The following is a 16891-nucleotide window of genomic DNA, read 5'->3' on the forward strand; positions in this document are numbered from 1 at the left end:
CCGTCATACCCACTGGCTAATATTGTCTTACGATTGAATGAAGGCATAATGAAATGAAGTGGAACAACTTGAAATGGTTGGTTTATACTTTTTTTATTTAATCACTGTGAATCTTCAATATTGTAACACACAGAAATAGTTCTATACAATATACAATCAATATAATGATGATCATGTGCTTCTAAATCGTTATAAGAGCTCTGACGAGTGGAAGAACGCAGCATATGGAGAGCTGAAGATTGAAAACAAACAGCTGAGGGGGAGCTGATATGAAACTGTGAACAGCTAAGAGAAACAGAGCTGGTATCAACAAGGTAACAGCTGAAAGAGAGCTGGAATTGAACAAGAAACAGCTGATAAGAAGCTGGTATAAATTAATCAACAGCTAAACAAGAGCTGGATATGTTCAATGCAAACAAACAGCTAGTGAAGAGCTGATGATGAATGGAACAGCTAATAATGTGCTGATTGGAAGAAGAACAGCTTGAGAAAGAGCTGATATTTCGATTAATATGACTAAATACAAAGTAAAGAGAATTAAAAGATAAAATAACAGCGTTCATAGAGAATTGAAAGGAAACAAAACTAGAGAAAATAATAGACAAGGGGAGAAAATGAAAGATGAAATTAATGGAAAGACAAAGAAGGTGAACAGGAGAAGAGGAAAATGAGAAATTGATGACAGGAAAAGGGAGTGAGTGCAAAATTAAAAGGAAAAGAAACTAAAAATACAGACAAGGTTAAAAACCTGGGAAAATCCTTGATATTCTAGACTCAGATCACCTAGAATCAAAAGAAAACATTCGGATAAAGTCTTGAACATCAAAGAATATTCTAATCAGTCGATGATTTTAGTAAATATCCATATGTTACCAGACCTAATTCTTTCTAATCTAAAATTAAACAGTTGTCTCAACTGGTCGCGTTTCAGGATTCATCCAGTGTGATAGCTTCTGCTGATCACTGGATGATTTTAGTAAATGTCTATATGTTGCCAGACCTAATTCTGTCTAATCTAAAATTACACAGTTGTCTCAACTGGTCGCGTTTCAGGATTCATCCAGTGTGATAGCTTCTGCTGATCACTGGATGATTTTAGTAAATGTGTATATGTTGCCAGACCTAATTCTTTCTAATCTAAAATTACACAGTTGTCTCAACTGGTCGCGTTTCAGGATTCATCGAGTGTGATAGCTTCTGCTGATCACTGGATGATTTTAGTAAATGTCTATATGTTGCCAGACCTAATTCTTTCTAATCTAAAATTAAACAGTTGTCTCAACTGGTCGCGTTTCACGATTCATCCAGTGTGATAGCTTCTGCTGATCACTGGATCAGTATGAAAATACTGTTCATAATGAACTGTATTTTCATACTGTTGCATCTCAAGATTCAGCATCATTATTAATCATTACTAAGATATGATCATTACTAAGATAGAAAACTAAGTATAATAGGTAGTATTTACCTGATTAATGATGAATGTTGTCTCGTAACTTTAATAAAAAACAATTTACACGATTTGACAGGTGTATCTGTATGTTTCAATATCAATGATCAATTCGATCTTAGATTGGGAATGTCGATATTGGCGGTGGGAAATAACACATCCCGCCATCTACCGCCGATAATTATTGCTCTGATTTTGGATACCAGATGGCGATCGGAACGAACGAATGTGGAGATATGATGGGTCTCGCATAAGAACAGACACACATAAGTAGAAAATATTGTCTTTATTAATTACACGCGAATAAGCTATATTTAATGATACAAAAAAAAGCGCGGGGCCACGTGGCGTGGGTGTGCGAACCGGAAGAACTATAAAGAGTCACTAACTTAGTAACTAAAATGGCGCTGGCGCGTGCCTCCGTCGGTAAGGCTGGACTCTGGTCGAGGCTGATCCGCCACACGAATGGGATGTAACTCCCACCAAATTTTCTGCAAGAAATTCTAAGAAAAGCTACGAAATTCACACCAAAGTCCATGTAACTTTTTTTATTTTTCTGAATAAATATTCGTTAACAATTTTCAAACAATATTTATCTTTATATTTGTTTAGACTTAAATTATTGTTAGAGTTAGAATAGAGTTAGAATTTAATTATAAGATAAGGATAATTTTAGTAAAAGAAAACGAAAAATAGTCCTCCCAATGGATCCTGAGATGTATGAAAACCTGCGAACAGAAAAAAATCAACAAATTAATTGGAATATTCCTTTCAATCCATCAACGAAGTTTATGATTACTTATACTTATACTTATACTTACTGGAATGAATAGATGCAAGAAGAACACAGGCCGGGAATAGGATGCTGGAATATCAGAAAAATTCTACATTAATATATTGCTCATTAAACATTCATTACAAAGTGAAGGAAGAATTTTTCCACTCCATAAAATATGAGTTGAATCAAATTTTTCCCTCGCTTAGATAATGATCAATAAAAATCTACCGCAAATGAAGGAATATTCTTACCTGGAAGGAGTAGAGGGGCCAGTCCATCCGTTATTGCTGATAATAAATTTGGATGCCCCCAAACCTAGCCCCACCTCCACCCCTGCCGCCTCCACGGGGTGGCCGGCGGAAGCGGTTGTATTGGCCTTTCCAATATCTAAAAAGGGGCAGATCCAAGAAACGTTAGACAGGAAAAATTGGATGGGAAAACGTTTTACTGCCTCATGCTCAACAAGTGAGAATTTTCGTCAGCGAAAATCCCCACAGGTTCAGAATGAGGCTCCTATTCCATATTACCTGGCATTCCTCTCCCCGAGGTGCCTCGCTGCTCTGGGCCTTCTCCTCTCTCTGTGCTGCCTGCCTCGGGCTCCTTCACCCGCCCCTAATTCCTCCTCAGGGGCCTCAACATATGCAGGTCAATCTTCCTTCTCTTGCCGCTGCAGAGCATCGAGTTGCCTCTGCAGCTGTTGGATCAAGCGAAGGCGATTTTCGCTTCCCTTTGAGGGACCACGATGCTGCGGTGGTGCTGCTGGTGGTGGTGGTGGTGGTGGTGGTGGTGGTGGTGGTGGTGGTGGTGGTGGTGGTGGTAGTGGTGACGGTAGTGGTGGTGGTCTTCTTGCTGCTGCTGCTGCTGCTGCTGCCTGTCGTGGCGAAGTCCCAGGGGCCCGGTTTTGGGCCAAAGGTAGCTGAAAAAACATATAATTTGTTTAATAAGAGTTTGTTTAATGAATGAATTTGTTTAATTAAAGATAGAAAAAGGGTTAGGTGTCAACCGTGATGAGATGCCAAATTATGCATGTTATGCATGTCTATTTTTTTTCACCACTGAATCATTCATCACTGAATAATGATCACTGAAAATAAACAATTTAGAAAAATCGTTTATTTCCAAGGATAAAAGAAAAAGTGAAAAAAATACAAAAAGGGTTAGGTGTCAACCGCGATGAGATGCCAAATTATGCATGTTATGCATGTCTATTTTTTTTCACCACTGAATCATTTATCACTGAATAATGATCACTGAAAATAAACAATTTAGAAAAATCGTTTATTTCCAAGGATAAAAGAAAAAGTGAAAAAAATACAAAAAGGGTTAGGTGTCAACCGCGATGAGATGCCAAATTATGCATGTTATGCATGTCTATTTTTTTTTCACCACTGAATCATTTATCACTGAATAATGATCACTGAAAATAAACAATTTAGAAAAATCGTTTATTTCCATGGATAAAAGAAAAAGTGAAAAAAATAGAAAAAGGGTTAGGTGTCAACCGCGATGATATGCCAAATTATGCATGTTATGCATGTCTATTTTTTTTTCACCACTGAATCATTTATCACTGAATAATGATCACTGAAAATAAACAATTTAGAAAAATCGTTTATTTCCAAGGATAAAAGAAAAAGTGAAAAAAATACAAAAAGGGTTAGGTGTCAACCGCGATGAGATGCCAAATTATGCATGTTATGCATGTCTATTTTTTTTTCACCACTGAATCATTTATCACTGAATAATGATCACTGAAAATAAACAATTTAGAAAAATCGTTTATTTCCATGGATAAAAGAAAAAGTGAAAAAAATAGAAAAAGGGTTAGGTGTCAACCGCGATGAGATGCCAAATTATGCATGTTATGCATGTCTATTTTTTTTTCACCACTGAATCATTTATCACTGAATAAAAAACAACTTTTCTAATACCGCACTGATAAAAAATTAAGTATTTTACTTACCAATTCATCCTCAAAATCCATTAGATCGCAATCGGCGTCCTCGAAGTTTGCCATGGTGCACGGAAAGAGAGATCTCGGGATTCCCCTAGTCTCTTCTCTGTCCTCTGGGCGCATTTTCCATCCACGACACTTTTCCAACCTCTCATTTCTCGCGCGCGACGCTGATTGCGAACCGACTACACAGCGCCCATAGGAAACAAATGCTGTCAACTGTTGAACAAATTTCTCGCGCGCGACGCTGATTGCGAACCGACTAAACAGCGCCCGTAGGAAACAAATGCTGTCAACTGTTGAACAAAAATCTGACCGTTTCATTCTGAGATAATCGCACCGTGGAAAATATGTAAGAAAATCCGTTGCTATGCGCGGATCTTTTTAATTAGGCGTTTAATTCGGAAAAACTTGACATAAATGAATATAGCATAGGCGTTTTAGGTAATGTAACTAAGTGTATTTTTGCTGCAAACTGCCGCGTTTTCACTCAGTTACGGAAATTAGTTTTGGAGGTAGTGGAAGGAGTAGTTGTGTCGTGTATAGATGCTTGGGAGCACTCGGCCTATTTATTCGAGGTTTCGAAATATATACTTGGCCGATACGCTCCCGCGTATCTCGATGTTACCAGATCTGATTCTCTCTAATCTAGAATTAAACAGTTGTCTCAACTGGTCGCGTTTCAGGATTCATCCTGTGTGATAGCTTCCGCTGCTCACTGGATGAATTTAGTAAATGCCTATATGTTATGTTCGCCAATTAATTTAAAATTAGAAAAATCAAGTTGAAAAATTGTGGAAGAATAATAATAAATTCGTGTCCTAGCTCGTCTTAACGTGAAAAAAATTGATTATATCATCAAGCTAAATAAATTGCTCAAGCACATTTAAATACAAATATAAGCAAGTCTTATTTAATCCTAATAACTGTTATCGTACAAAAATAAACCTGGACAGAATTCGATTGGTCGCATCTCTCACTCTCTCTTCCTTTCGTTCTTGTTTTCATGCTCACGTTATATGGAAACTAAAATCATTAATTCTTGTACTGAATTACCAGAAGAAAAAAATACAAGTTATTGATAATTTGAATAATTTGAGGGTAACAATTAAGTCGTCGACTGATAAATTTGAATTATTTTGAAGAGTTCATTTTCGACGATCTCTAGGTCCACGACACTTTTGCCAACCTGTCATTTCTCGCGCGCGTTGCTGATTGCGAACCGAACACACAGCGCCCGTAGGAAACAAATGCTGTCAACTGTTGAACAAAAATCTGACCGTTTCATTCTGAGATAATCGCACAGTGGAAAATATGTAAAAAAATCCGTTGCTATGCGCGGATCTTTTTAATTAGGCGTTTAATTCGGAAAAACTTGACATAAATGAATATAGCATTGGCAGTTTAGGTAATGTAACTAAGTGTATTTTTGCTGCAAATTGCCGCGTTTTCACTCAGTTACGGAAATTAGTTTTGGAGGTAGTGGAAGGAGTAGTTGTGTCGTGTATAGATACTTGGGAGCACTCGGCCTATTTATTCGAGGTTTCGAAATATATACTTGGCCGATACGCTCCCGCGTATCTTGATTCCCCAGCGATCCACATCATTATGTTTATATTCCGCGGAAGGATCGTAATATAAAAGGAGGAGGTGCATCACGGAGTGTACCAGTCGTTCATGTGTGATGGCAACAAGAAGTCGTTCTGAAAACGGCTCTGTTCGCAAGTCGCTTGGAGAAAAGAATACAGCCTTATTACATGCTCTCATCTACGCACCACCCAGGCTACGGCGAGTAATAATACAACACGCTAATAAAGATTTAATTCGCTGCATTTGCGAGTGTGCTTTAAATTTGTTACACGGAAATATTCCTTTGAAAAGTTGTGAGAAATCAAAACTGTGCAAACATAAAAAACTGTTGAGAAACTCGCCGATAAAAAACAAAGTTTAAGTAGCAAGAAAAAAATCATTAATCCGAAAGGTGGTTCAATTTTGCCGATGCTATTGGGCCCTCTGATAAGCGCACTTATCTCAGCTATTGTATAAGGATGGAACATGCACGTAAAATGATTCTTGTACCAGAGGACAGTGTGGAACGTCTAAAAAAAAATTCTTCACATGCTGATGCTCACCATGTTTTAACTGAATTGGCTAAAGAAATTCAGCCATCAGCTCAAACTCCAGGCACTGTTACAAGTAGATTAGATACCCAGCTATTGGAAATTTTAAATTCGAAAAGCCCTAGAGACGATCATGAAAAATGGAAGTTCTATAACAACGTTCTGAGGCGATATTTGTTTTATACCGAACAAAATAAAACGCCGGCGTTAGAAACGGAGGCCCCCGTCGAAACTGAAACCACTGAACGATACGACCCAAAAGCTATTGTTGCTACTGTACCTAAAGTATATCAGCGAAAAGCCGCTGGTATACTAGAATACATTGACGCCATTGATACTGCTAACAGACTCAAATGGAATTCACAGGGACAAGTGACTTTGGATGGACAGACATTTCCTGGTGTTAATATTGTGGATCTCATACAAGATGTTGTCAGAGCACGGAAAACATATTCAGCTAAAGGATGGGAACATTTTGCCTTTTGAATCGAAGAGAACCTGAAATTTCAGAGGACGAGAGTTCTGTAGACGAAGGTAGAAGAAGGAAAAGCTATAGATCACGCACTCCTCCTGTACATCGCCCCCGTAAAAACTCGAAAAAACCACGGCTTAGTTCTCCCTACACTGCGAAAACCGACAACGTTACATCATGGCTTCCGTTTTGAACAATGAAAAACTCTCGAGGACATATTTTAACCTTCCAGAGCCTGAGGCATACACAGGGGCTCGAAATATTTTGTCAAAACATAAGAAAGAAATACCTAAAAGTGAAATAAAAGATTGGCTTAATGCTCAGAACACTTATACTCTTCATAAACCCATTAAGCGTAAATTTCCACGTCTTCATTATACAGTAACCATCATTGATGATGTGTGGGAGGCAGACCTAGTTGAATTGAGATCATTAAAAACATATAATGATGGGATTTCATATTTGCTTGTAGTTATTGATGTCTTGAGTAAGTTTGCCTGGGTAGAACCATTGAAAGACAAATCAGCATCACAGGTTCTTGAAGCTTTCAAGCGTATAATGGATACGAATGGAGGTCGCGTTCCTGTTTCTATACAAACGGACAAGGGAAAAGAATTTATGGCCAGCAGTGTCCTAAAAATTCTGTCTGATAAGAAAATAAAATTTCGTGTTGCACGTAAACCCGACATAAAAGCTGCAGTTGTGGAGCGCTTCAATCGGACATTGAAGAAACGTATGTGGCGCTACTTTACACATAGTCGAACATATAAGTATACAGATGTTTTGAAACAAATTGTCGAGTCTTACAACAACGCGCGACATTCTTCAATAAAGATGGCGCCTGCGGCTGTGACGATGGATAATGCATCATACGTATGGCGTAATATACAAAGTCGATTCAAGACGGAGAAACCACCTAAAGAATCCTTTAAATATAAAGTCGGCGACCATGTACGCATCAGTCGAACGAAAGGCATCTTTGAGAAAGGATATGAAACTAATTGGAGTAAAGAAATATTCAAAATAACGAAAGCTGTTTTCAAGAAATCATTGCCGATATACGAGTTGATGGATTTCGCTGACGAACCAATTGAGGGATTTTTCTACGAACCAGAATTGGTGCTTGTCAATAAACCAACGGACAAGGACGAGTTCATAGTGGAACGTGTCATACGCTCCAAGCGAAAAGGAAAAAATAAGCAGGTTCTTGTTCATTGGGAAGGATATCCTGATAAGTTTGATTCTTGGATACCTGCTGCAGAACTGCATGCAATTGGGAAAAAATGAAGAGAAACGAATTTTATATGGTGCTCCCCAGCAACAGCAGCATGAGCTATGATCCTGATAATACAGCCTCGAAATTCACGACCTTGCTTCCAAAACAAGTCGAACTGGAAGGAGAATGGGTAGTGGGTCTGAGTGAAATACAATTTCCTTGCAATTTTTTACATATACCTGATCGAAAAGATGCTTCAATCAATTTCGTTACTAATGCAATCTCCAATAAGAGTAAGGTAAACGCACTACAAACATTTTTTCTACCTACTGCAGTTTTCAAAGATATAACAGATTTAGTGGGGTTCATGAATACTTTTCCGCCTTTGAGTGCTCATATCCGATTGGAATATTTGACTCAACAAGGTTTTGTGAAAATTGTGAAACACTGCAACACCAGAAAATGCACTAGCACAGTTCATGCAATAGACTTTTCCGATAAAGTAGCCGATATGTTGGGGTTTGAGAGACGTGTGCACAACCTCACAAGCGCCAGGCCCTATTGTGAAGGATCTTTACCAGCAAGTTTGGCCAGAGGCATGCCTGCGAATTTGTTCATCTACAGCGATATTTGTGTACCCTCCGTAACAGGTGACGTGCAGTCATCTCTGTTACGAGTGGTACCATTCAGCGTTTCTACGTATACCTATGGGTCTATACACTGTACTACGTTTTCTACTCCTCATTATATTCCATTGATGAGGTATTCATTTCGCACAATTGAAATACATAGATATAAGATGCAATCAGGGTGATATGATTCCATTCGAGTATGGTCCTTTGAACGTGACACTTCATTTCAAGAGGATTGATTGACTAAAAAATGAGTCCCTACATTACATATTACGCAAACCAAGCTTGTGGAGGAACAGTGGATCGATATAATGATTTTGGAAGGGTATTCGTTGGAAGTCCTTATCAAAGAGGTCATGGAATTGGTGCTTTCCTTGGGGGTCTTTTTCGGCGCATTCTGCCCTATCTGAGAAGCGCAGCCAGAGCTGTCGGTGAAGAAGCTCTCAATGCGGGTATTAACGTTGTTGGGGATGTAGTGACAAATGGCAAGCCTTTAAAGGTGGCGCTGGAAGACCGATTAGCCGAGTCTGGATTGAAATTGAAAAGGAGGGCACAGGACAAAATTGGGACCATGATGCGTGGTTCAGGATATAAGAGGAAGCGTAAACGCCTCGCCTCTCATAAGCTCACTGGCCGCGGATCTGCCAAGACATCCAAAACTCGGAAGAATAAAAAGAAGAGACCCGTTGCGAACAAAAAAAGCAAGAAAGTGAAAAAAGTAACGAGACATAAATCAAAGCGGAAGACTCGTGATTTGTACGATATTTTCAACTAATTATCATGTCGTTTCTACATTCGCACTCTTCTGAGTGTGTGAAGTCGGAGCTGGACCTATTTACCATACCACCTACCCAAACAAGTATTGAAAATTCTCAATTTGTTTATTACAATCGTGTATCTACGCTGTCGGACGATGCCCCAATTGAATTCATCGTACCAGGCCATGGAGAAGAATATATTGATTTGGCACATACCATGATCAAAGTTCGCGCCAGAATCCTGAAACCCGATGGCTCTGCTGCACTCGAGGACTCTGTTAGTCCTGTGAATAATTTTTTACATTCAATGTTTAACCAAGTGGATGTATATTTCAACCAAAAGGTTGTTACGCCTCCAAATAATCTGTACGCATATAGAGCATACATTGAAACATTGCTAAACTATGGAACAGATGCCAAGTCCTCCCATCTTGGAATGTCTCTTTGGGCTACGGATAGTTATGGTGCAATGGATTCTACTGCTGTAGCGGCGGGTGATGCGAGAAACAACAATGGGCTAGTCTCACGTCAGGCCTTTACTAAAGGTGGAAAAGCTTTTGATCTACTGGGACATTTACATTGTGACGTGTTCAATCAAGATAAGTTTTTGATGAATGGTGTAGAGCTACGCGTTCGTCTTATCCGTGCAAAGGACGACTTTTGCCTTATGGACGATAGTGCCCTGAATTATAAGCTGCGTGTAATATAAGTCTCCTTGATTGTTCGTCGTGTCAAACTCAGCCCTGGAATTTTGATAGCTCATGCTAAAACGCTTGCAAAGACAACTGCGAACTATCTTTTGACACGGGTTGAGGTCAAATCTTTTGTTCTCCATAATGGGATTATGGGAGAGACAATAGACAATGCGATTTTGGGACAGCTGCCTAAAAGAATCATACCGGGATTTGTTGAAAATGCCAGTTTCAACGGCTAGAGGAAGAAGAATCCCTTCAACTTTCAAAATTTTGGGATAAATTTTTTATGTCTGAATGTCGATGGACGTCAAGTACCTACAAAACCTCTACAGCCACGTTTCACCTCTGGCGTCTGCCTAGATGTGGAAGCATTCAACACACTATTTGCTGGTACTGGAACACATTTAAGTGACCATGGAAATAGCATATCTCGTGCGGCCTATTCCGATGGATTTTGCTTATTCGCGTTCGATCTGACCCCTGATTTATCTGCAAGTTCCGCTGGCCATTGGAATCTGGTGAAAAGTGGAAGTATTCGCATTGAAGTTCGCTTCAATAAAGCAACAGAGCAGAATGTAAATTGTTTGTTGTACGCCGAATATGACAATTTGCTAGAAATTGATTCCACAAGACAGGTTATTGTCGACTACAGTGGATGAAGATGGAAGACTACTTAATGGACGCGCAGCATAAGATTGCATTAGTTGCATCCAGCCTGCTGAACGAGACCCCCGCTAATTTCCCGGCTTCCCGTCGTTCTATGAATACGTTTGAGCTCCTGGAAGTATTACCGCATACAGATGCATGCATTGGAGGTGTCTACCCTGCCGACCGTGACCCCTGGACATGGCCCCGACCCTGTGCTATCATCATCAACACCGACAACCACAATCAGGCAGGAAGCCACTGGGTTGCCGTATACCTCTGTTCAAATAGGCGAGGAATCTATTTCGACAGTTTCGGAATGCCACCCTTCGATACACGAATCTCTCAGCGCCTTAAGCGAAATTGCAATGTTTATGAATGGAGCCGGAAAAGACTCCAAGATATATCGTCTGATGTTTGTGGGCAGTACTGCATTGTTGTGCTTCACTGGTTGTTCAATGATCGATCTTTACAGTCCTTTCGTAAACTATTTCCTGCAGACACAAAACGTAACGATCGCATTGTTATGAAAATGTTCAATAAAATTATTCAAAAACACAATTGTAATCGTAGAAATTTAAGTAAGCCTTTTCAGAACTTGTCTGGTAAAGGTAGTTTGCATTGTAACCAACGGTCTTTAAAAAATATATTCCGTTTGCATTAATTTAATAATAATAATAATAATAATTTTGATTACTACTATTTTTTAAATACCTAATATTATGTACCGCCCCTCATACAAGTATAATTTCTGAATAAATGATCTATATACTCAATAAATTATGTATTATATATTTATTTCATTTCCACATGTATACCCACATTCCCCACGCCCACCCCCCCTTTGAACCACGTGACCCTTACCCCCTCCTTTTGAATCACGTGGCCCTTGCCACCCACCCACCACCCACTTCCTGTGGAACAAAGCCATTTTTTGGGGACCCTCACCCCAGCGGGCCCCCAGAGCGGCGACGTCCTCTTCATCGGACAATGGGAAAACCTGTTCGGACACGTCTGGAAAAAGGGCGGAAGGGAGGCGATTCCTGGAATAAATTCGCCAATCGTGCCCACTTAGTACTGTCGCCTCCAACTGGCCATGGGTATGGTCCATCAACGCTGCGAAATCTTCATTGGAAAGCTCTGTAGCTTGGAATTCCTCTACTGCAGAGTCCTCGTCGTCGTCGTGATTAGTGGCCAGTGAATTGTTTGGTGGTGCACCATTTGAAATTTCAGGAATTTCCTTATCAGATGCAATGTGATCTCTGTTTCTGTTGGAGTATGCTTGAATACGTGGTAGATTTGAACGACTGTTATCCCGTAAATCCATACTCCTACGATGTCTGCCGTCAACAATCTCGGGAATCATCCACCTTTCGTAAAATTCGCACAGTTTTCCAACCATTTGATGCCTCCAAAAACCTTCATCATGAATTATAGGAATGACTATGTGGTCTTCAGCAGTAGATATATATAGGCGGCAAGATTTCTTTCCACTGATTGCAAGATTGCCCACAACCTCATAATATAAGGGATTATTCTTCTTTATTTGGCCAGGATTATCACGAAGCTTCAATTTATCCATAGCCTCTTCTATTGACAAGTTTCGAAGAACATATGGGCAATGAATTAGGATAATTTCATCACCGACAATGCCATCTGGTTTGGCGGCCAAGAACGGATGAGTTTTGTCGATTATTACACCGCAGTCCTGTATACATCGGTCCTTTTTTATGTTCCTCTTTACACAAAGGGTGTAGCCTTGAGTTCGCTTCGAAGATGGGTACAGGATTTCTTTTACTGCGACTGCCGTTGGCGTTTCTTTCCTCATACGACATATACGTCCAAAGTTATGGCTGAAGAGAATCTTTTTCACATAGACATTCTCGCACGGATCAAGCGATCGCGATCTACGTTCAATATTTTCACGGTCATTCTGCAAATCGCGGAGTACGGCTTTGTGGTTCTCCAATGCCTCCGTATACCTGTGGGGATCCATGTCTGGCTTCTCGCAATGGCGACCATAACCCGAGGGCCGCGTAGTGGCACCGGAGTCATCTGCAGCTAATGGAGGCATCTTCTTCTTCTTGACGTATCTCGTGTTGTAATCGTTCTTTCTCTGCTTCCCCGATTCTATTTCGATCAGCTCCTGTGGTGGTATCTTATTCATTCCCTTGTGGAGACAACTTCCAAGATCCTGGTTGTTGAACTGAATAGCAGCCATTGCAATACGTGCTGGATACATGCCTCTCAATTGGACATTGACACCCCTGTGGTAAATAAACTTTGCCAAAACTGAATTGAAACATTCGGCAAGGTTGGCTGTTTCAGCTGCTAATACGTATTCAGCTGTGAGAGTCCAGGTATCCATGATGACTTGTAGCTGATCATATAAACCATTCTGTCGCAAGACCGAAATCAAATTCATGTCATTCGCTTTCCTTTTTCCATCACAGAAATAATCAGCACACTCTCCATGTGAGCCAAAAACATGATTGAGCACGTTTTTCATATCTCGTTTCAGAAGAAATATTTTCGTTGCATTGGAAATCCCTTCTTGTCCTCTTCGAAAGTTAGCAGCACTTGTAACCGCTGTGCAAATCACTTGGATTTTCCCAAAAACTAAGTTCTTCAATCTTTTCGCTTCCTCCGAGCGTCCAGTCTTGAATTTCGCAATCACTTCTCGGATTTCCCGGACTCGACATCGTTGTTGATGACAGCGACAATCTCCTTTCGATACCATGCATAGTCCTGGATATGGATCGGCATCTCTCACTTTCTTTATAACGCTGCTGTCACCATCTCCAATAAGTTTGTGATAAATTAAGCCATGTTGTTCTAGGCTCTGTGTGAATCCTTGTACAATGACATCGCTTTCTACAGAAAGAATGCTTTTATTTCCTGGGTAATTGATAAAGCATCTGTGGTTTGGAATGGGACGCTGCTGATTGTTGGCGCGGGCACAAACAAGGCAATATCGATTGCGATAACCAACAAATAGAATTTTCTTGGTGACAGCAACTATGATGACTGCCATTCCAGACTCCGCTCGACCACCGCTATTGTATCTCCTTACGGGCCAGGATCCATCAACAATGACTGAACATGCTGGAATCCCGTCAATGAGTGAACCCGTTTCATGAGCGATTCTGAGCTCCTCTTTGCCATTCTGTATTAATTGTTCCTCAGATATTTCCACATAAATGTCGTCAAGTTCGGCGCTTATTTCCTTCAACGGTTTGAAGGTTGGACAAGGGATGCCTAAATTTGCTGTAAGTTCTTGCAATGCTGCATGCCCTTGACCTATCGCGCTGATTCCAGCCACTGCACATCGACTTACATCCAGACGATCATCATCTTCCAGTTCCGAGAGAAGCTCACTTCGTACATTGCAATTTCTCCATTGGAATATCCACTTAGTTTTGAACAAATGATGTATTTCGTCTATCAGTTCCTGATGCTGAATACCACAGCCAAAAGGACCATGAAGATTGCCATCGAATTGTTCTTGCAGTTGACGAAGAACGTGGGTAAACGTCACAATGCTTCGTGATCTAGAAGACATTGGCGACACCATTCTTTGAGTTCCTCTGTTGGCCGTCATGTGTGGCGGGGACGTATTAGCAATATTGGATCCTTCGAGAGTGTGACAAGAGCTATCAACGACAGGATTCACGTTGATCTCAGGAGTAGCTCCCAACGGAGATATTGTCTGACTGATATCTTCATTTTCTGTATTCCAGGAGCTATTACTTTGAGAAGATGTATTTAGAGGGGCAGCATCAGGTATTTTTTTACTGCTAACATTCATTCCTTCAGTGGATCGCGATTCAGTCAACAAGTCCGCTGGCATGACTATTTCTGCGTTTGCATAATCTGCGTTGGAATTCCTACAAAGCGTTCTTTGCATCTCCGTGGATAGAATATCGGCGGACACAGTCCTTACAGCTCTCTCATCTATTGCAACATCGGTATTTTGAACCATGTCATGAGCATTTCCCACAGCTTCACCAATATTTTCATCAACGTTCTGGAACATTGGTGGAGGCGCGGTAGAATTTCCATGGCTTTCCTGGTCGGTGGGTTCTTTTGATGTGATGAAATAGCCGTGATCACGTTGAATATTGCTGAAAGTGGGTAAAGATTGAAGAGTTTCTGCGGTGTTTGTCTCCATTAGGCCTCTCCTTGATGACTGACTAGTACTACTCTGACTGTCATGCTGCTGAATCGATTCGTCGGATTGATGGCCTATCAAATCTCCTTCAGTCAAGTTGTCTAAAAAAGAGTCACGAAACAGTGAATTCTGACTGGGCAATGATGCGGATGTCGTAGAAGTATTGGCCGATAATAAATTGCGGAGCTGAGCGGTAGGGTCCACGATTTCCGATGCGGGAGAATTCGATTCGGTTGAACTCTGCTGCGGTGGCCGTACTGGCGAGTTGGTCCCATCCCCAGTGGCTATCGTCGATTCAATCCATGCGCGATGCACGGAGTTCGCATGAGGCGTGGCGAAGCCGGGACAATCCGAGCCCGAACAACTTGGTTGTGATGGGCGTTGTGATGAACTTTCGCCGTTGATGGCAGCTATGGCTGTTTGGATCCATGCATGATGCGCAGCGTTCTCATGGACATAACGAAATTCAGGACAATCAGATCCTGACGAGCTTCGCTGTGATGCAGTAAGGATGGCCGCAGCATCAGCACCCGATAATATACCGGAATTATGCTGTATGCTGCTCTGTGGGCGTGACTCATGCTGATAAATGTTCATACTTACCTCCTCACGTGATTCCTCGTTCCCATCGTCAGCGATGCTTCCTCCGACGCCTCCTGCACCGTCGGCCGCATTGATTGGCTGGCCCAGTTCCGGCTTATTTGCGTTCCGGAGCACGTTTCGGCGCCTAAAAAAATTCAGTGATGCTATGCTATGTTATCTTTGTTGAATTCTTGGTTACGAACTGTGATTTTGCAATAACTTGATGACAATTCTGTCAAATCAGATGTATGATATACCACATTGAAGAATAATAAGTGTTCTTCAAAATGATATATGAATATTCTTTCACAAAGGGGAATATTCTGTAAAAACTAACCTTCCTGAAGGATAAACGGGTATAAGAAAAATGTTTCGTCTCATTTTTCTCCGAAATTTCGAAACAAATTGCTGTTATATAATTAAATTTATCACGCGCAAAGTAAATTTTGTCTTCGGTTTGGTAATTTTCGCACGACAAAGGAAAAATTGTCTATACATTTCTCAAAATTTGTATAGACAAAGACGTAAATAATCCATAAGAATGATGACAATTATTATTATTCTTATAGTTGCTATCCACACAATTCGAGTAAATATTATTCATATTGCGCATCAAAAATGACTGAAATGCGCACGAAAGTTATTACCCTTCCGAATTATTCATTATACCAGTCAAACGTCATCAGTCTATTGCTGAGTCTATTCACTTCTGTCTTTCATACCATACGCGCAAGAGACAGGCAGAAGAAAAAAACCCCTCCTCCAAATCCCCCCTCATACTGCACAGTTTACCTCAAGGGCTGGGAGACTCTAATTTTTACTATTATATTCAACAAAACCTATACCATGAAATTTTACATTGGATTAAGAAATGAAATCCGTTTCTGGTCGGTTTTCATATATAATAACCCTAAAAATTATCAAAAATAAAAAAGAATGCGCCATGTGTATGCGCAAAGCGTTACATGGGCAATTCCCAAAATATAACCCAAAAAAATTATCAAAACCACCGTAACATCCAAATAATTACGCAAAAACGACTAAAATACATGGGCAATTCCCAAAATATAACTGCGAAAAATCATCAAATCCACCCTTACATCCAAATAACTACGCAAAAACGACTGAAATATATTGGTTATGTGAAAAATCCCCGAAATATAACCGCAGATACCTTTGAAACCATCTTTACGTCCAGATAATTACGCTAAAGTTATTGACATGTGTCCTTAGTGTGAAATATGTGTTGAGTTAGTGATTTGTAATATTAGTTACTGGTTTCACTTGTAGTGGTTTAATTGTTGATCGTATTTTACACATGGCGCGCCCGCTTTTTTAGCGATGGAACATCGTGACGTTCTTAACTCTAGAACGTTGCACTGGGGTGGGGGGGCTCCGTTTGTACTTTCACAACTGTA

General features: G+C 40.4%; 1 protein-coding gene across 2 annotated transcripts; it reads right to left on the reverse strand.

Moving 5' to 3' along the window:
• Positions 1-1778: 1778 nt before the first annotated feature.
• LOC135168991 (protein enabled homolog) lies at positions 1779-5261 on the reverse strand. 2 transcript variants are annotated; one of them, XM_064133652.1, is made up of 6 exons: positions 4192-5261; positions 3025-3144; positions 2756-2988; positions 2480-2615; positions 2272-2315; positions 1779-2178 (listed from the first exon to the last, which is right to left on the reverse strand). In XM_064133652.1, the coding sequence occupies exons 1-3, from the start codon at positions 4504-4506 to the stop codon at positions 2875-2877; spliced, it is 549 nt and encodes a 182-aa protein (XP_063989722.1). In that variant the 5' UTR covers positions 4507-5261; the 3' UTR covers positions 1779-2178; positions 2272-2315; positions 2480-2615; positions 2756-2874. The 2 variants fall into 2 exon arrangements, with proteins under 2 accessions (XP_063989722.1, XP_063989721.1); XM_064133651.1 differs by having other exon boundaries at positions 1780-2178; positions 2756-3144; positions 4192-5253.
• Between the last annotated feature and the right edge of the window lie 11630 nt (positions 5262-16891).

The sequence above is a fragment of the Diachasmimorpha longicaudata genome, chromosome 14, assembly GCF_034640455.1.
Source record: "Diachasmimorpha longicaudata isolate KC_UGA_2023 chromosome 14, iyDiaLong2, whole genome shotgun sequence".
In the NCBI taxonomy this organism is placed as follows: Eukaryota; Metazoa; Arthropoda; class Insecta; order Hymenoptera; family Braconidae; genus Diachasmimorpha; species Diachasmimorpha longicaudata.